Source organism: Salvia splendens, chromosome 14, assembly GCF_004379255.2.
Source record: "Salvia splendens isolate huo1 chromosome 14, SspV2, whole genome shotgun sequence".
In the NCBI taxonomy this organism is placed as follows: domain Eukaryota; kingdom Viridiplantae; phylum Streptophyta; class Magnoliopsida; order Lamiales; family Lamiaceae; genus Salvia; species Salvia splendens.
The window spans coordinates 30916257-30935098 of record NC_056045.1 but is presented as its reverse complement, the minus strand read 5'-3'; the positions used below and the strand labels follow the sequence as shown (position 1 = coordinate 30935098).

Sequence of the window (18842 nt, the reverse complement as noted above, 5' to 3'; positions counted from 1 at the left end):
TCTTTTTCAACGACTATTTTGCATTCATTTTTTATTTTTATGTTTTCGAATATACTTCCTCCGATTCCAATAGACATCTCATTTTGTCATTTTTCATCTGGTCTCAATAGAAGTCTAATTTCCCTTTAACTATTTTTTTTACAAATGAATCTTACATTCTACTAACTCATCTACTTGAAGTCTAATTTAGTTTATAAATTTAAAGTTAGCCTGGATGATACAGAAAAACCATAATCATACTTTCCATGAAAACATGTGCAAAATTACATGCAATCATAATAATATGTTCAAAATTACATGGGAATTCTACTATTTTCAGTCATTCCTATATTTTTTCAGTCAACAAGTATTACTATTATTTGGATGCTTTTGATAATTTTCACGCATAAAGCAAATTTAAAGTCCATGGCTTTTGAAACAATAGCACATATAAGGACAATATAATAATCAAAGTTAGTTGTTGTAGGAAAATATATAAATATTTTAGCTGTGCATTGACATTAGCTCACCCCTAACATCTAGGTTTAACATATTTGCTAAAAATTTGATAAGCATCATGCTTTTAGTTCCCTAGAATATATATAACCGCACAAAATAGAAAATTAAATTTAGCATACATGTTAATATAGTACAAATATCACATATTATTCCTTTATAATCATTGATAATTATAACATCTATGAAATAAGGTTGAGTTTTTCTTTGTAGCTACATGCCCATTTAGATAAAGGAAAGTAGAAACCTCTCAATCTCTCATACACACACACATATATATATATATATAGTACTCTATATATAACTCTTGCTCTTATTATATACTACTACTACTACTACTCATAATAAATCCAAAGACAACCCCCTCCGATGCATCGCCCCAACACCATCTCCGCCACCATGGCGATCCTCACACCTTGCGCGGCTTGCAAGACCCTCAGGCGCCGCTGCGCTGATAAATGCGTGTTGGCGCCTTATTTCCCTCCCAATGAGCCTCACAAATTCGCCATTGCTCACCGGATATTCGGAGCTAGCAATATTATTAAACTGCTCCAGGTAATTCATTTGTTTATTGGTGTTTTAATTAAAAGTGAAAATTTTGTAGTTTTAAGCAAAACTTTGTTGGTAAGACTCTTCTCCCCTGTTTAATAGGGCGGGAGTTTGATATAAATTACGATTTATAGTGATAGTTTGGAGCTACATAATCATTAATACATGTAGCTAGGCTAACTAAATGTTATGCACTTTATTTTCATATGTTGATGTTCCTATCTAATCTTCAACTAATAATCGCTAATGTGTCTCAATATAATTATATACTATAATACTAACATGCATACACGATAATATGTGTGTATGAATATTAATTTGATTAAATCTCATGATACTTAGAAATAATTATTTCATGAAGAATCTCAATACAAGTATATACTACTAATACACGATAATATTGTGTGTGAATATTAATTTGATTAAATCTCATGATACTTAAATAATTATTTCATGAAGAAATAAGAGATAATATTCCCATGCCAGTTGACTAAAATTTGCTTAAACAATATATATATATATATATATATATATATATATATATATATATATATATAATTTATGTGTAGTATGGTATCAACAAAAAATCATGATTTTGTCATGGTCAATGGAGTTGGTACCCAACTAAAACGACACAAGATTTCTGTAAATTCTTACCATCAAATAGTACAAAATGAACCCAAAATTCAACTCTGATTTCATACAAAAGACAAAAAAAAGAATAATTACTACATATTTCGAAAAAATTAGGTACGACGACAAGACACGCACATATTTGTATGGGAGTATTATAATGTCATGCAAAATCTTGATTTGAAAATGCTTTCAACTCGTGATAAACACTTAATATTTAAATTTATTCTAATTAAAATTAACATAATTTTATTCAATATTTTGGTTAAATTAGGAAATTCCAGAAGATCAAAGAGGAGATGCTGTGACCAGTATGGTCTATGAAGCCAAGGCTAGGTTAAGGGACCCAATCTACGGGTGCGTTGGCACGATTTGTCATCTCCAGAAGCAGGTCGACGAGCTTCAGGCCGAGCTAGCCCGATCACAAGCTGAAGTATTGAACATTCAATGTCAAAATGCAAATTTGGTGGATCAATTTTGCAAAAACATGGAAACTAAAGAAGTTAATGAGAATTCATCACCCCTTGATGATGAAATGCAATATCATGGGAATCCCACATTGTTTTTTGACGAAGGAATAATGGGGAATTCGCCCCTTTGGACATGATAGATATAGGAGAGGGTTTTATTCATATATTCAAAAGAAGTAATTACTACTAATAAAATAACCTCAAATGAGTAGTTTGAGTGTTATTAACTGTTTATTTTCCCTTTTTATAATGGGTAGCAACTAGATTTACAAGTTTCGTTAATTCTAATAAAAAAAATTGAAGTACAAGGATGGATTTACTACTAGTATCTTTCGTTTTTCCTATAAAATAATTCAGACAATGCATATCTTGGTTCGGATATAGCAACTGCAATTGAATTTACTAGTATCATTAGGCATAGTTTGGTAGGTTTATAAAATTATCATCCATATAGATTATCTTAATAATTTTCCCAATAGAATAATTCATATAATATAATTATAGTTCGAGATGTAGCAACTCCAAGACTAGATTTATGTTAATTTTCTCTATAAATAATCAAATACTGCAAGACTGCCGAATTTACTAATATAGTTAATTTTTCCTATAAAATAATTGGGACGATAAAAACTTTTAGTTATGGATGTAGCAACTATAAGACCGGATTTACTATTAGTATTTCCTCTAAAATAACATTAACTTACTATTAGTAATAGTATTTCCTCTAAAATAACATTAACTTACTATTAGTAATAGTATTTCCTCTAAAATAACATTAACTTCCTATTTCTGGATGCAGAATCAAGACTGTGTGGAGCCGAATTGAAGTAGGAGTAGTCATATGAAATACAACCTAATTTTTGTAAAGGGAAAAGAGGGGATGGGATATATCATATCATTACATTCAAAAGATTAGTCATATGATATGATGTGAAAATATATTTAAGAAAATTGTTGTGTGGGGTTGCCTAATTCTATCATTTCAAGAATCTTTTTGCTCTTATTATTTCCTCGTCAAATTTAGATCGCCGTTGACCATTTGAACCTCTATTTTTCTTTTTTGAAGTGATGTTTATCATGTGCATGAAGTTGAATCCCAATTCGTTAGTTATCTATGATTTGATGTTTGGAAAAAATAATTTAATTTAAATTTACCCTGAATCAATCAATTATGGTTAAGAATTAAATCTTGATTAAACTTTTATGTAATTGAACTAATGACCAAATAAATCATTATCATTTGATTCATATCTAGTTTTAATCATCAACCAAATCTCAAAAACATACTCAAAGAAAATGTATAGAGAAGGGCGTTTATTTAGCCCATGGCCTTTCTCATGAGCTCGTAGCCGGCGAAGTTGATGGCCCCGAGCGGAGCCACCCAGAAGAAGCGCGGAACGGCCCCTCGGAACAACCCAAGGGGCCCCTCATGGCGCAAGATGGAGAGCGCAACGACAGACATCGTCGTCGGCTCTCCTTGGAGAGCCGTCATCATCCTCGTCTTGATCACGTCAAACGGAGTCGTCATGACGGCGGTTAGTCCGCCCGATACGGCTCCGACCACGACGGTCTCCCAAGCCTCCAGCTCCCGTCCCAGAAGCTTCTGGACCGCCTGAAATGTTCACCACGGGAGCGTCTAATAAATACGCAACAACCAAGCCGAACAATACTCGGCTCGTTTGATAATAGACCGAACACCTCTTTCCCTAGTCGTGATGCGAAAAGGCGGGAAAAAAACATCAAACTTGAAAATAAAATCTCTACCTTCTTCGATTCGGCATAGAGGCCGGATCCAGCAACGTAGAACGGTAGCTCTCGACAGAGAGTCATGCCAGTGCCGCGAAAAAAGCCGCCTAGACCGTCCTGCTGCCAGGTTCCGACCAGAGCCTCCCCGACGTGGTTGAACTGGCCCGCCTGTAACCTTTGCTTCAGCACCTCACATGGAATTCGCATCGTTGTTCCCAGAAAAGTCCCCAAGAACGACCCCGCAGATTCCACCTAAACGCCACGCTCAACATTAAGCAGACGAGATTCTCTGTTCAAGAGTCAATCAAGGGTATCGATCGATGAAGATTCTCACCTGTAATTCTGGAAGTGAAGGTGCGACGTTTATCAAGGCGATCTTGGTCACTTCGCAGATTCCAGTTCGCAAGCCATGGCTGCGTAGCTGAGTAAATTTAGCATCCAGAAATAGAAAGAAATCGCGTAAAAACTAATGGAGAAAAACTAGCTCGAGATTATACCTCAAAAATTGGCCTACTATAGCTGGGATGGATCCCAAGTATAATCCGCGGAGTCCAAGCTGAGGGAGCTTCGACATAATCTCTATGAAGGATAGTGCAGACGAAGCTTGAACTTGCGTCTGTTCAAACCAGTCGGAACCAAGAATTCAGAAAATCTCTAAAACACAATGACAGTGTACTGACCTAACAACACTCTACACAAGTGACGGTTTTAAGGGGAAAAAATAGTGTACCGTGTCAATGATAATAGTATGAATATACGTATATATAGGCAAGAACAGGCAATACCTTAACCGTATCGATGGGATGCATTAAAAGCGTAGAGAATGAACACGAAATTCCTCCAGCCAATGCTGTTTTGAAAACACTATCCCTTTGTATTTCAACTCGAGGGGGATCAAAAGCATCAGCTCTTGTGGAGCTGTTTCCTCTGTAGATAATCGTAAAGCATATTTTAGTCGTAAGCCATCGCAAAATCAAAACCAGTCGAAAATGACTTTAACAAAGAGCGCAAACTTATCATCACTACCGTGGCTTTTCTGGAAGATCATTCGAAGGGAGCAACATTACGAAGCTTCGAAAGTGTGCGTAGGATTTAGATTCTTTGTTGTTTGCATTCAGATAATGCATCACGGCTGTAGCATTATCTTCAGTAGCTGAAAGTCCTGCATTCTTCAGCGACGTCAAAATCTCATCTTTCTGGGGCATCCCGAGTTTGCTCAAGCGCAGGCTTGTATAAGTTCGAAGAGAGGCTGTTTCTTTCTGTTCCATCACGGATAAGAATTCGTCCCATCCAAAAGATTTTGAGAACAGACAGCTCCTAGTATGCTTCATGAACTCCTTTGCGTATCTCCTAGGCAGGTTTCTGTTTGTCATAGCGATTTCGAGATCTTCCAAGGTAACTTTCCCATCGCCATCTCTGTCCAGCTCGTGGAATAATCGTTTCCCTGTGGAAAGAGAGGTTCGGGATTACAGCTGTTGCACGACTGCATAAGACATAACATCGGTAATCACTTGTTTGTGCTAAGTGCTAACTTAACGAGACAAACATGAAACATCACTTTATAGCAGAAAGTATGTGCATTTATCTAAAAACGTCCCATGCTTTCGATAACAAGACATAGCACCTAATACTAAGTTAACTTGGTTTCCAAATCTAAGAGGGGTCACTTTTCCGGTACCAAAAGGCCGCGATAGATTTTAAAAACGACGTAAATTTCGTTAGGAATTTATCTGTCATAATCGAAATCTTGGAACATTCCCCAATGAAACGCATCAGAAAGTGATATTCAACGAAAGCTCAAACACAACTAATGAGAAACAGGGCTCTCCAATCCAAACTGCTAAAGTAAAGCTCATCCTCAAGAAGATCATCAGCTCGACAGCTCTATTTCCATTAACTAACATCACGAGCCCCTAATCGACACTATAATGTAAGTTGAGCAACAAGCAAAGCAATAGACATATTGTATCAACACAATCAATCAGAAAAGTAATTTGAATCAAGCAAAAGACGAGATTGAAACAAATGACATGCCTTGAGCTTCAGTGTATCTGAAGAAATGCTGCACCGAGAGAAGCTCCTTGTCGTCTGGATGATCTTCCTTGGAAAATCCCCCTATTGGAGGTGAATGCTCAACCAATTCTTTCAATGTTACAAATTTGAAACAATTAGCTCTCAACAACTCATTCTTATCAACGTTGTCACTACTTGTACTACCACAACATTCCTCTCCTCTCACTCGAGAAAACCTCAAATTCGCAAAAAATCCACCCCCGCCTGCTCGTCTACCCTCTGAAACCTTCAACTCATCCTTGCACTTGTGATCTTGAGCAAACACATGGAATTTTGGGAAATGGCTCAAGAACCTCATCAAATGCTCAAAAGGGAAATCTTTACCTTGTTCGACATTCGATTTCTTGGGCTTAATTTCACCAAACACCATCTCTCCCACTAGAATCACCAATAAAAGAGCTATCTTTACCATCAGCTAAATTCAAATTCAAATTCAAATCCAAATCAACCCCTTTCCTGTCATCAAAATTCATGGCTAAGTTCTGAAAAGGGACTGCAATGGCAATGGCCCACCACCATGACTCAAAATCAAAGCTCAAATTCACCAATTCCACATAAAACTCCTCAGCAAAATTAACCCTTTCTTTACCTCAAATCAAGAAACCATCAACATCTCAAGCCAAAGGGGGCTGAAGCAGCTTTGAGAGAAATCTGAGATGTAGTCAACGATTGACAGTGGGACTAAGTGTAGTGGGTGAAATTAATGAAATGAGCGCACATGGAATTAGATAAAATGAAAGAATCAAATGAGTGCACATGCGGCGATTGGCCGGCCAGGTTCTTGAGATTCTACATTTCGTCACGACTTTCATTCGTTTCAAATTAACCAGTAATTATATTATTTCAACTTTCATTCGTTTTAACTTTCAGCTCCACTCTAAACATATCAAATGTTAATATGTCGGTCCCAATAATGTTTTGTTTTATGGAAACAACAATTGGAATAAAAAATCCTACTAATTAAAATTTTAAATAGTACTACTAGTTATAAGCTGATTTCTAAATAAATAACTGTAGAGCCACATAAAAATAATTTACAGTGGGAAGTGAAATTGAAATATTATAATCCCAAGTAATTAGAAAATATGGTTTGGAGTTTGGATCGTAATCCCGTGACCACTTTAACAAATCCAAAATTTGAACAATTTAAGTATGCGATTTAGTATTTGAGTATTTGCAAATAGATAGATAGTATCATCATTCAGAATAGTATCATCAAGGATGGGATCCTGCTTTTCCTCCCAAAGTCTGCCCATTTATAAACCAATTTTTTTTAATCTTCCAACATTATGATTTCCAAAATCACAGCTGTTTTTTTTCGACCATTACAAATTCTTGAAATAACAACTTATTTGGTTTTATTCATTGCAAAATTACTATTTTTTTCTTTTTTCCTTTTGTCTATATAATGTGAGAAATGTCAATATATCGTTCGATAGAGTAAATTCGTCCTTAATATTAATTTTGGGAGTAGTGTCAATCACTTTTTCATGTAAAGCCCAAACATTAACAACAAGGAAGTCACAATTTAGATGAGAGTTCTGTTATTCATGATCTCACCATTTTTTTATTATCATTTATTTCAAAAATTATATACTTGAGATTTCAAAACTTATATAGAGTACTTGAGTTTTTAAATTACACGATAATGTCAATAAATAAGTTAAAAAAATCAAAATCAGTAGCTATTGATGCCATGTGGCGCAATCGGATTGGCCTTTGTCGTTCAGTATGGACCTGTCGGCGATCCCCATTGGTCGCCCATACACATCTCCTTGCCATTCCTTTTGCCACGCCACAGGCAATAGATTGCTCCCGCTTATTTACATTATTTCAACTATTTTACAACTTTAGCTAAAGATCAATAGATACTAAACTTTCAACATATACATCAGCCTCAAGAAAAGTGTCGATATTCCTAATCTTGGGACGCCTAAACGAACCCTCTTTCACGTCATACACAACAAAGCCCGACCCATAAACCAACAAGATCTCACCCTTCCCTCCAACACACAAAGGTGTCGAATAGGGACCTTTCCATGGATCATCAAGATATGGAATCACCACCAACTTCATCCAAGAATCACTCACCCCATACACCTTCAAAACCCACACATCCACACTAATCTTAGGGTAATCACACATCACACAAAGGCTGCCCCCAATCACCCCAAGAGATGGGACGAAACCTCGATCCAAGTAGCTCGGTTCATTCACAATCCCACGAGATTCGTTTCCCAGATCAAAAGACACAATCTCCCACTTGGAATCCACCCCAAACCTCCTCCCCCAATGAAGGCTCCCACTCACAAACTTGCCACTATCATCAAAGGGCAAACCATCCTTAAACACATCAATCATTTTCCAAGAATCAAGCCTCAAGCTATAGATCTTCACCACACTCTCATACCTCCCACCATTGCAAAATCCAGACAAGAATCCAACAACCTTATAATCATCGTTAGCTTCAACATATCCAAATCCATATTTAGTGATGAACAAACCCCTCTTCAAATCATCATCCGCATCGGGCAACTTCCGATACTTTCTTGTGGAGGGATTCCATATGAAGAAATGCTTGCCATTGACGGCGATGCAGACGAGCCCATTGCAGCTGCCGACGACGCGGACCGAATTGCGAGGATTCTTCATCGGATATTCTAAATCGGCGGCGTCCGCCGCCGCGCCGGCGATGAGGGAATGGAGGGAGCAGTGCTTCAGGGTGTAGAACGGCAGGAGCACGGTGGCGATCGCTCTCTGGCGGGAAAAGATCGGATCTTTGGATGAGATCAGGAGGTGTGCGTCGATGAAGTGGCGGCTGGAGATGAGGCGGCGCCATGACCGGGAGACGGAGAGGAAGCGGAGGAGGGATTTGACGGGGAGGCGGGAGAGGATTTCGGCGATGATTTCTTCGGGGAAATTGGGGGTTTCGCGGCGGATTTTGGTAGGTCTGGATTGGATTTGATCGGGGGTGTGGATTGGGGATTGGGTTTGGGGATTTGATCTGGTTTCTTCTTCCATTGTTTGTGGAGAGGGGTAAAGTGGACTGGTTGGTTGATCGGAGCTGAATGTGATGAGGATTTTTGGTGTTTTCGAGGTGAGATGAGATTGGTTGAGTTTAGAATATGATTTTTGGGCAATTCGATGATTTGTTTTTTTGGAAAAATGACAATGAGATGGAATTTGATTTGTAATGAAAAGGATAATGTTAGTTTATTTGATCTGGAAAAACCAAGCTACTTGCGTTTTATTCAGAGTTTAACTCGAAAAAGATTGTTTAATGGAGTTTGTTAGCTCTTCACATAAGTTGAGTATGGTGATATTCGGTTTATTAGCTCGTTAGGTGATTTAATTTGAAAATATGAAATTATTAACTAAATATAAGTACATATCTTCCTTACACCAAATTTAAATATGTAGCTATTTTGTTTATCTTAAGTAACCAAAGAATATATTGTGAGTTTCCGAGATATTCGATAAACAAAGTTTTAACTTAGCTTGATACTACTACACAAACAAGCTCGAGTACGATGATAATCGGCTTGGCTCGGCTCAATTTGAGTACACTCGTATCCAATATGGATCTATGAACCTGAACTTGTAGGGTCGAATACAACGAAGAAAGTCGTTGTCGGTGTCAAAAGATAGAGGGGGTGCGAAAGAATGCAAAGGGTTAGGGAGGAGCTACCCTATTCTTGGGTCGGGGACTCGGCGCCAACTCTAAAGTCTAAATTTTAAAGAGTTTTCAATTTCACGAGCCAATGATGGGTTGGGCGAACATCTTGTTCAATTTCAATTGCCCCTACGTAATAATATTATTTGTATGTTGAATAGTATTTGTATTTGAATTCGGCATATTTTTATATGAGAAATTGATTTTTTTTTGTGTATTAGAGTTTTAAGACACGTAGATTGTGATCAAATTAAAGTACAAGTTCAAAAGTATAAAACAAAATGAAAGTTCAAATAATAATAAAAAAATATATAGTTCATGGGATACCTCATGTGCAAATCAATAATTTACTTGGCTACAATTAGCAAGTTTAAAGCACAAATTTCACAATCAAAATCTCTACGTTCTACAGGAAAACACGCATCATAAATTAGTGGAATTATACTCACACTACAAAGGGAAACAACACTTATAATCAACACACAACAATACAGAAAGAAACACAGAGTTTTGAGTTAGTTGTTAACAACACTTGCACACACATACAAAGGAAAACAAAAACACCGAACCAATTATGAGTTCCCAATCATGCTAGCTAGCACCCGACCTCGTGGGAGTCGAATGCCTCCTAGGTCGAGCAGGGGAACCGGAGAAAGACAGTCGTTTCTTTGCAGAACCGCCCGTCTCCGACCCCTGCGGGCTAGGCAACCGTGACCTAGCCCGTGCGGACTCCGTGTAGGCCATGTAGCCTGGAACTGCAGGCGAGCTACCAAGGCTCTCGTTGTCTCTCAACGATGAGCCAGCATAGCTACTCCGCCTCCGGCATTGCTCGGACTGGGTGCTATTCAGGCTCCTCGAGTCATCATCCGTGACAAGAACCTCCCTCGGGCTCCAAGGCCTAATCCTCCCTCCGACCCTCGACTTGGGAGTTGATGGTGACTGCCTACCGGGAGGCCGCCGGCCTCCCTGGGCAGTCAGAGACTGGACCTTCGTGTCTCCACGAATAGCAATGGCGCGGCCCGAGGCTGCCTTCGCTACCGCTTCGTACTCGGCCACGTCGCCCTTCTCCCACGGCCGCGCGGACATCCACCTCTCCAACCAGCTCCATCCCCACCCGGGATTGATCGGATCCACGAATGCTTGGTTCGTGGAATCCGAAGGATTTTTAAGTGTCTGATGACAATAAAACAACACACTCATCAAAATGCACAATTTCACAACTAAGTATTGCAAGAAACTAATACAACAAATACATTATATATACCTGATGTGAATATGCATAAGCTAAGGCTCTCTCTCTTCTTCTAGCAGCTTCCTGCTTATAATTCATCTCTGCCTCAATCTGCTCTTTAGATCGACAACTTTGATCCCAATTTTCCCCTTTCTGATTAAAAAACACACACACAATTTAGCCCTATTTACTAAAATTCTTGAAGAAATTAACCCTTTAAAGGCCAAAAAACATACAAATGCTCTGGACTTATCGAGATCATCGTCACGAATCCGCCCGTTCTGTTTGTGAACGGACGGATTCTCCTCCAACAACAAGGTTCGCCTTGCACGAATCTCAGATTGCAGACGAGCCATCGTCTGCATACACTTCAAGCTCGCGGCCGCCTGCCTCTCGACCGACTTCCCTCCCACCACAGTTTTCAGCCTCATTAGGCCTCTCAGAGCCCTCAAAACTCTCCTTGCCTAAATTCACACACAAGGTTAGTGTTTGAGGCCAACTATCTCGAGTTCGAGTCTGTTCTGGCTCTTTAAAATTGAATGTTGCAATTAACAATAATAAAAAAAAAGACTAATATCCAACACTAAAAAAATTCATTCATTCATTCAACCATACCACATAACCTCGGAAAGCTGCCTGAATCTTGATGGAGGCCATCTCTTCCTTCGTCTCGCCCGAGCCATGCGCTGCGGCTCTGAGGCGGACGACCTCTGCAGCAGCGTTGGCTGCTGCAACGGCCGCCTCAGCAGCCATGGCAGTCACGAGAGCAACAGAATAGGCGTGCCTATTCTGTTCGCTCTCCGCCTCGTGCAACTTCTGTTCGCTCTCCGCCTCGTGCAACTTCACCTCCTGCGTTGGAGGTGGAGTTTCTCGAAGGACAACGGCCTTCTCCGCACCGACAGCCTCCATATTCACGCTCTGTTGCCTCCTGAAACATCCTCTTCCTTTCCTAGTCCTCTTGAGTTAGAAAAAAAAAAGAAAAAAGATAAAGATCATCAAATTTATTAGCTAAAAACCTTCAAATGATGAAGATTTTTTTCCCTTTAAAATTTTACCTTTTCTTGTTTTTGTTTGGATTGGCAAGTAATAGCTTTCTTCACTGCTGAAAACAGAAACCTTCTCTTCCCCATTTTGTTATTGGAACATCAAATATGCACTTGTTTTCTAACCAGTTTCTTCACATATAGTACAATTACTGATTTTTTGCATGGAAACAGGTAAGAATTAATAAATTTAAAAAGCAAACAAATAATTTATTATGATCACATTGCAAAATTCTCACTCTCCCCCTCTCTCTACATATCAAGAATTGCTCTATAGATAAAATGCACTATACTTATGAAGATGAAGATAGTGAAATGGTAATGCAAATGCAATTAAATCCTGTCTCTCTGTCTCTCTCTAACAAGATGAATTAGAGATACCTGAAACTGAAATTTTGCGAAACTATCCAAAAACAACCTTTAATTAATTCTAACAGGAAAACATATGGTTCCATGCGTTTGTCTTCAACAACCCTCCAAAAAACAAAAGGTTGAAACATGCACGAGTTTCCTCTGAAGTGAAAGAGAGAGAGAGAGAGATCCCACTTTGAGTTGTAGAGAAGAACAGGCAGGGGCAATATGGGAATTTCACAGCTCAGGTAATGGGGAGGGGGGACTGCTTATAACAAATCGAGATGGGAGTTGTGCGGCCCACTAAATATGATGTACTTAATTCACTCCATAAAATAAATGACAACGTCAGATAAAATCTTTGTCCATTCAGAATATCCAGCTATACGAATTACTAGTAGTACCTTATAAAGTTCAGAAAAAAAATTTAATAAAAAACAAGAGAAGAAATAATCAAGTCAACTTAAATAAAAATGTGTATATTTAGATAATACTCCGTATAATAGTCTGAATTTGGTTATACATTATCGTAATATATGTTCTTATAGGAGTACAATTTTTCACATTTACTTCATATTTATTGCATTAAATCCTCCACATTAAAGTAGTAAAATTAAGTGCTTTAAACAGTGACAAGCTTGGTTGGCAAATATTAATGTTATCACATGTTGTACCTTACCAATATTGTGCTTTCCATCCTATTCTGAAACCTATATATACCCAATATAAGTGACAAACTATCTAATTATAAGAGAATTTTTAATTTTTCTTACCAACATTTTTTTGTGATTGTAATTTGTGGATGTTTATTTAATTAATCTTTTTCGAATTTGGCAAATCATGACAAAATTGAGTGTGAGAGATCACTTTCAAGTTTCTTTAAAGGGCATAATTGTCCTTTTGTCCCTATTCAATTTTGTTATATTACAATTGAATATATGAGTTGGAGAAAATGACTTGAGACCCATTCAAAATTATTATTGCCATTAAATAGAGGGCACCTCTCTAACATGATAATCACTACTTTGGATTATAATTTTGTAATAGTGACCTCTCAACTATTATGCCATGTTATTTAGATATTGGACTTTTGTTTTTGTTTCATCGAAATCGAACCACCAAACTCACTCTTATTATGTTAGTTATATTGATTTCTCAAACTTATAGAGTATGTTTTGTCTTTTGGTCATAATATTAAAAAAAAAGGTATAAGATTGTAATGAAATGTATATAAAAAATTACACTGAATTTCATCATAGTTGAAAGTTGAAACATATATAACAACTATCCTATTTAAAGATGAATCTACATGACTCCATTCAAGGTAGGGACTAAAACCCTGTCATGTCCTCGTAGTTAAGGGACGAGGTGTTGAACCACCACGCCATTCATGTTGGTTAGATTGGAGATTTAATTAATTAATGCCGGCAAAAGAATATACAATCATAGATTCAGAGTAGAGTAGTTAATATATTATTTCTCTATTGTAGAAAAAATAGGACAGGAGTTGAGAACGCAATCAAACCGAGTTCTTTTGTCTGAAAAATTCGCATAATACACGTGAATACCGAAAGCAGTGGATTCACCTGCAAGATTTGATTAAACCAAGAAAACAAATCACAAAACAAGCAAATATTTCTTCTGTTTTGTAATCAATTGCTCACATTGAATTGAATTACAAATTCTGTGTATCATTAGACGGTCACACGTGAGAATCAATTCAATCACAATCTATAATGACTCTTTCATTCTACACAAATGGAAACAGATTCTGATTCTTGAAAATACCTCAAAACATTCAGATCATGACATCAACTGATTTCTTGGGAGATTCTTCTGTCTCTTCGATCTTGGCTCGTTTCGTCGGGGGGCTGCTTTCGCCACCTGCATTCGCCTCATGGTCCTCGGAGGACTCCTTTTCCGAATGCTCGAGAGGCGAGGGCACTTTGGCGCTGGATTCTGCGTCAGTTTTACCAACACAAGGTTGTGTTTCTGCCATCGGTGATGGGCTGTTATCGTCTCTATTTGACGATGAGGCGTTCTGTTTATCTTCCTCCATCTTCCGTTGCTGCTCGAACATCAACTCGAGATGCTTCCCTTGTTCTTCGATCCGAAGCTGCAGATTTCTTTGAATCTGAAGCAACATAGATTTCAATCAGCAAGTAAATTCTAAATCTAGAAAGAATATTTGTTCCACTAACCTACACGAGCCTAGCTTGAACTCGACACATTAAGCATTAACAAGTCGAGCACGTTACGAGCTGCCCTACATCTTAAGCTCGTAATCAAGCTCGAACGTATACAACAAGCAACTTAATCGAAACCCCTTACATATCAATTTCAAAAGCTTGCCCTTGCCCTTAAGCCTTACCAAAAACATTCATTTTTTTCCCAAAAAAGAGTATTGTATTAAAGCAAACACATAGGAGTCTAGGGTTGTAAACGAGCCGAGCCATAAAGAAGTACGTTCGAGCTCAACTTATTGGTGGGACTCGAAGAACATACCTCAAGCTGGTCATGAAGCTGCTTCTGAACTTCCATCTGCAATCTGAGCGCTTCGGTTATCTCCATTGCACTGCCATGGGAGAATATCATTAACGAGAATGCACGAAAACTCGACTTTTACAATGGCGATTGTAACATGCCATGGCATATTTGCCTCATATAGATAGACATCAATAAGAAAAATCTTAGCTCAGACAAATGAAGTAAAAAGAAACGTACGTCTTCAGGTCCAGAGATGCCGTTTCAGCAAGATTCCTCGTTTTCTTTTCCGGTGTTCCTACATCCAAAACGAACAAACATAAGTTTATCAATACATGACAGCAATGAACACGAGGATTATGATATATGGAATCAAGACGAGTATAGGGGAGATTCCAACCTTCAGAGGACTCCGGCTTGTGCCTCGCGGTTCTGTATTTCTGCAAGTGGCTCTTCACGTGGTAGATTGTGAGGCCTTCAACGTTCATGAGCTTCAAGACGCCTTTTGGCGTAGCTCCTGCATAGTTAGTCTCGTATTAGTTTCTGCTGACGGACTTTTATAGTGGTTTCAGTTCTCTCTTTATGCTGATTGTAAGACACTTACGTTCACCACCACCTAGTTTCTTAACAGCCTCTGAGAAAACTTCGTGCAGCTCAGGCGTCCAACGCATCCGTGCCTTGGTTGCTGGCGAAGGACATGGAGAGGCGACCGCAGGAAGCGTCTGCGCAGTAGAAACTGTAAGAAGGCGACGCTCCTGGATCTGAGGTTGGTGCGTCGCGAAGTTTGGTGGCAATTCCAGCAGCTGTAAGTCAAGTCGAGTCGAGTAAAACTAAGCTCAAGCTTGACTCATTTAGCATAAAATAACAGAGTTGAGACGCAAACCTTGGCATCAAGATCTGGAACATTGACATCAACGAGAAGATCACTCAAGTTCAAATCAAGCGTGTCGTCCGGTGTGACTAACTGATCGGCCCACTCCCGCCAGTCTGTTTTCCTAGCCGAGTCATCCGATGGCACCACGCCTCTGTGGTGGGGAGGAGGTGCATCCGAGGTATCTATAGTCCACGAAACGTCTTTACTTTCCGGCTGGCCATCTCTAGCAACAGTAGGGGAGGATTGGCTCGAGTGGAAAGATCCCCTGTCGTTCAATGCCTCGGAGATGAAAGGGGGAACTCTCAAACGGCTTAAGTCAGGCGAGAAGGAGGAGGAATGAGTAAGACTAACAGAGGCCGATGAGAATGAATGCCCGGCTGTTCTGGTGTCGGATGTTAGTAGGTCAGTGGTCAGTTCGTGCGTTAACGTAACCTGTGGCGAATCAGGAAGCTTGGGGTACTTTTCTTCAGAGAGTGCAGGTAGAACGTGCAGAGATCTCGACAGAGCTCCAGAGGCTTCGACTTCATTTGAACGCTTTTTCTTGAATAATGCAGGAGCCATGTTCAATGATCCATGAACAGACTGAAAATCGAAGGCGTTCTGCAATGATTCGAGCTTAAAAGAAATCCGAAACCACAACCATCAGTTCGAGAACTGCAGTCAGCAAGCAGCAATAGCTCATCCATCTGGAAAAAAGAAAACAGAACTAGGAATGTCAATGCAACACGAAGTGGTATGATTATAGCATAGTCTTGTGAAGAGATGTTTCATAGCTATATTTTCTACTCTTGGTAACTCATTCCCTCTCAATTCATCGTTTGAAGCCTAGAGCGAAGAAACGAGAGGTTTGAGTAACAGATGGCTTGAACTCAGTCATGATGACGGTTTGAGGCTCGAGGTTAAGTCAGTATAGGCCTTGAGCCTCGAGTCATGGATGACTTGACTTCAATTCATGTTTGACCTAAAGAAACACAAAGTCTACGAACGCCATCCACAAGGGTAGAAAGGCTCAAAATGGCTAAGGAAGCATCTCTTTCCGAAACATGGCACTCTAGCTAACTCATTCCCCCTCAATTCAACTTTTGAACGAGGCAAGATCCAAGAAACTAGAGGCTCGAGTAATCAAATGCCTTCGAGTCGTAATGATTTGAGGCTCGAGGCCTAGTCACTAGGCTTTGAGCCTCGAGTCATGTATGACTTGACATCAAGTCATGTTTGAGCTACAGAAACACAAAGCCTAATGAAAGCTATCTACGAGGGTCGAAAAATGGCTAGAAAACATCCTTTCACACAAACCAAATGGCAACATAACACAGGTCTGCATTATCACTACCAATATTGAAACATTCAAACATACGTAATCGAATACAGACTAAAAACTCCAAACCATACAACAACAACAACAACAAGTCAACAATAGCAAACCTCGAGTAGAAATTTCCTCAAATTATCAATCTAATCATCACTGGATTTTGTTCAGAGTTGTGATCATTTTAGCCACCAATGCTAGCTTTCAAACAAAACTAAATCAAAAGATACAGCAAAAGAAAGAAAGAAGAGAGGCAAGATTCATTCAATGAGATAAAGATAAACTCAATGTTTCCACACACAAGCATCCAATTTTCAACAATTCAAGAAAACCAATCATCAAAAGACAAGTAAACAACAATATCACTTATTAATCGTACTACTCAAATTCCTTATGGGAGTTACAAATATATTCACGTAACTCCAGATATTCAAAGTGGGCCCGCACCAATTATCCTCACTTGCAAAAGGAAAGTAAATTTATTTTTTTTTTAAAAACATTTTTCTGGGAAAAGCTAGCTCGCTATCAACAATTCCTCCAACAAATTCAAGTCGAACCCATCAACAAATTCAAGAATTCAGCAACAAAACGAATACATTCGACAAAACAAAACCAAAATCCAAGATTCTAAGGTGCATTTGAGCCAATAACTCACAGCAATATTTATTTATTTTATTAATTAAAAAAGCAATCTTTTTTGGGAAAAGCTAGCTCATTTGCTCAATCCTCACCATCAACTATTCCACAAACAAATTCAAGTCGAGCCCATCTCAAAAACTCAAGAAAAACCCAAGATTCAAAAGTGCATTCAAGCCAAAACTCACAACAAAGATCTTATTCCATTTTTGACCAAAAATAATCTTCAACAAGCAAAAAAAACCCAATTTATTTAAAGAAAAACTCACCATGACAAAGAAGATCAACAAAACTAGATGATTTGAAGTTGAGACAACATCATCTATGCTCTGATAGTCTGATTGAACAGGAAAAATCTGGCGGCTGAATAATTAATTTAACAGTGTTTAGGAGTAGTTAATTTATGGAAACATTTTCCGAACTAGCCGACTTTCTAAATCAAGAAGAAATAATTGGGTGATGTGAGTGAATATGCAGGCTGTCTAGACTGGCAACTGAATGATTATTGGCCGTTGATAAATGGGTAAAACTATTGGTTTTTGTTTGATAGGAATCCACACGGTTGAATTTTGAATCCACAATTTACCATGAGTTTGGATTCCTTTAGTAAATAAATGGATAATCGATGTGTAATACTTGTAGTTACGGATGATCGATTTGTGTTTGGTCATCCGCAAAGCTAAGTACTGTAAGCACACGCAACATAATGCTCAATTTTTTGTTGAGCATTTCGTATAGTGCGCAGATCAGCAAAGTATATTTGTATTTATTGATGAGTGATATGTGTTTGGTCATCCACAACGTTAGTGCTAAAAACCTAAGCAACCGAATGCTCAATACTCTATTGATGATTTGATATAGTGCGCTGATCACAAAGCATATTTGTACTTACGAATGATAGATATACGTAAGGACATTTTCTATGTTCAGCAATGGAGCGCATTTAATAGTGTAAAACCACATTGAAGTGCATTTAAGCTAATAAAATACCTTCTATTGATGAAAATTATTAATATTCACAAATAATTTAAGAATTTTTAAGAATTGAATTTGGTAGATTTTATTTTTTAATTAACATAACGTAATATGTTTGATCATTTATAAATGCAATAGAAAATAATTACATAATCCAACATTCCAACTATAGGGTGTGGAGGTAAAAGTTACTTTTGACTTTTGAAGAATTGGAGATGATTTTCATTTTCCAAGTGATTATTTTCTTAAAGAATTTATGGGGTGGTTTATTTATTCAAAAGTGTTGCCAAAATTCTAATC

The 18842-nt window shown here is 38.3% G+C and overlaps 5 protein-coding genes across 10 annotated transcripts; 1 reads left to right on the top strand and 4 right to left on the bottom strand.

Moving 5' to 3' along the window:
- The first annotated feature begins 839 nt into the window (after positions 1-839).
- Positions 840-2449, top strand: LOC121764004 (LOB domain-containing protein 1-like). The gene is made up of 2 exons (XM_042160099.1): positions 840-1050; positions 1952-2449. Exons 1-2 carry the CDS (start codon positions 865-867, stop codon positions 2282-2284), a joined length of 519 nt encoding a protein of 172 aa, XP_042016033.1. The 5' UTR covers positions 840-864; the 3' UTR covers positions 2285-2449.
- Positions 2450-3316: 867 nt separating this feature from the next.
- On the bottom strand, positions 3317-6787 carry LOC121764003 (calcium-binding mitochondrial carrier protein SCaMC-1-like). Its single transcript, XM_042160098.1, has 7 exons — positions 5928-6787; positions 4920-5337; positions 4679-4820; positions 4391-4509; positions 4228-4306; positions 3912-4145; positions 3317-3759 (listed from the first exon to the last, which is right to left on the bottom strand). Exons 1-7 carry the CDS (start codon positions 6376-6378, stop codon positions 3466-3468), a joined length of 1737 nt encoding a protein of 578 aa, XP_042016032.1. The 5' UTR covers positions 6379-6787; the 3' UTR covers positions 3317-3465.
- Positions 6788-7596: 809 nt separating this feature from the next.
- On the bottom strand, positions 7597-9246 carry LOC121763650 (F-box/kelch-repeat protein At3g23880-like). The gene has a single exon (XM_042159715.1). It carries the CDS (start codon positions 8985-8987, stop codon positions 7821-7823), a length of 1167 nt encoding a protein of 388 aa, XP_042015649.1. The 5' UTR covers positions 8988-9246; the 3' UTR covers positions 7597-7820.
- An 819-nt stretch (positions 9247-10065) lies between these two features.
- Positions 10066-12555, bottom strand: LOC121765832 (protein IQ-DOMAIN 1-like). 3 transcript variants are annotated; one of them, XM_042162088.1, is made up of 6 exons: positions 12295-12555; positions 11926-12065; positions 11486-11827; positions 11107-11334; positions 10904-11023; positions 10066-10812 (listed from the first exon to the last, which is right to left on the bottom strand). In XM_042162088.1, the coding sequence occupies exons 2-6, from the start codon at positions 11998-12000 to the stop codon at positions 10231-10233; spliced, it is 1347 nt and encodes a 448-aa protein (XP_042018022.1). In that variant the 5' UTR covers positions 12001-12065; positions 12295-12555; the 3' UTR covers positions 10066-10230. The 3 variants fall into 3 exon arrangements, with proteins under 3 accessions (XP_042018022.1, XP_042018023.1, XP_042018021.1); XM_042162089.1 differs by having other exon boundaries at positions 12332-12555; XM_042162087.1 differs by having other exon boundaries at positions 11926-12555.
- A 920-nt stretch (positions 12556-13475) lies between these two features.
- On the bottom strand, positions 13476-18100 carry LOC121763368 (protein PHOSPHATE STARVATION RESPONSE 1-like). Of its 4 annotated transcripts, XM_042159374.1 has the most exons (8): positions 17837-18100; positions 15632-16308; positions 15353-15551; positions 15149-15265; positions 14989-15046; positions 14770-14839; positions 14053-14398; positions 13476-13850 (listed from the first exon to the last, which is right to left on the bottom strand). In XM_042159374.1, exons 2-7 carry the CDS (start codon positions 16181-16183, stop codon positions 14063-14065), a joined length of 1332 nt encoding a protein of 443 aa, XP_042015308.1. In that variant the 5' UTR covers positions 16184-16308; positions 17837-18100; the 3' UTR covers positions 13476-13850; positions 14053-14062. The 4 variants fall into 4 exon arrangements, with proteins under 4 accessions (XP_042015308.1, XP_042015307.1, XP_042015310.1 ...); XM_042159373.1 differs by lacking the exon at positions 13476-13850 and having other exon boundaries at positions 13880-14398; XM_042159376.1 differs by lacking the exons at positions 13476-13850; positions 17837-18100 and adding an exon at positions 17663-17759 and having other exon boundaries at positions 13880-14398.
- Positions 18101-18842: the final 742 nt, after the last annotated feature.

Excerpts from the sequence above, each read along its gene's own strand:
- LOC121763368 (XM_042159374.1), bottom strand. The coding sequence starts at position 16,183 with ATGGCTCCTGCATTATTCAAGAAAAAGCGTTCAAATGAAGTCGAAGCC. Across the intron at positions 15,552-15,631 it reads TTCCAGATCTTGATGCCAAG|CTGCTGGAATTGCCACCAAA; the intron begins GTTTGCGTCTCA and ends CTTGACTTACAG. Across the intron at positions 14,840-14,988 it reads GCATCTCTGGACCTGAAGAC|TGCAATGGAGATAACCGAAG; the intron begins GTACGTTTCTTT and ends CTCCCATGGCAG.
- LOC121764003 (XM_042160098.1), bottom strand. The coding sequence starts at position 6,378 with ATGGTAAAGATAGCTCTTTTATTGGTGATTCTAGTGGGAGAGATGGTG. Across the intron at positions 4,307-4,390 it reads ATAGTAGGCCAATTTTTGAG|CCATGGCTTGCGAACTGGAA; the intron begins GTATAATCTCGA and ends TCAGCTACGCAG. Across the intron at positions 4,146-4,227 it reads CTTCACTTCCAGAATTACAG|GTGGAATCTGCGGGGTCGTT; the intron begins GTGAGAATCTTC and ends CGTGGCGTTTAG.
- LOC121763650 (XM_042159715.1), bottom strand. The coding sequence starts at position 8,987 with ATGGAAGAAGAAACCAGATCAAATCCCCAAACCCAATCCCCAATCCAC.
- LOC121764004 (XM_042160099.1), top strand. The coding sequence starts at position 865 with ATGCATCGCCCCAACACCATCTCCGCCACCATGGCGATCCTCACACCT. Across the intron at positions 1,051-1,951 it reads ATATTATTAAACTGCTCCAG|GAAATTCCAGAAGATCAAAG; the intron begins GTAATTCATTTG and ends TGGTTAAATTAG.
- LOC121765832 (XM_042162087.1), bottom strand. The coding sequence starts at position 12,000 with ATGGGGAAGAGAAGGTTTCTGTTTTCAGCAGTGAAGAAAGCTATTACT. Across the intron at positions 11,828-11,925 it reads CCAAACAAAAACAAGAAAAG|AGGACTAGGAAAGGAAGAGG; the intron begins GTAAAATTTTAA and ends TTCTAACTCAAG. Across the intron at positions 11,024-11,106 it reads TCGATAAGTCCAGAGCATTT|AAAGGGGAAAATTGGGATCA; the intron begins GTATGTTTTTTG and ends TTTTTTAATCAG.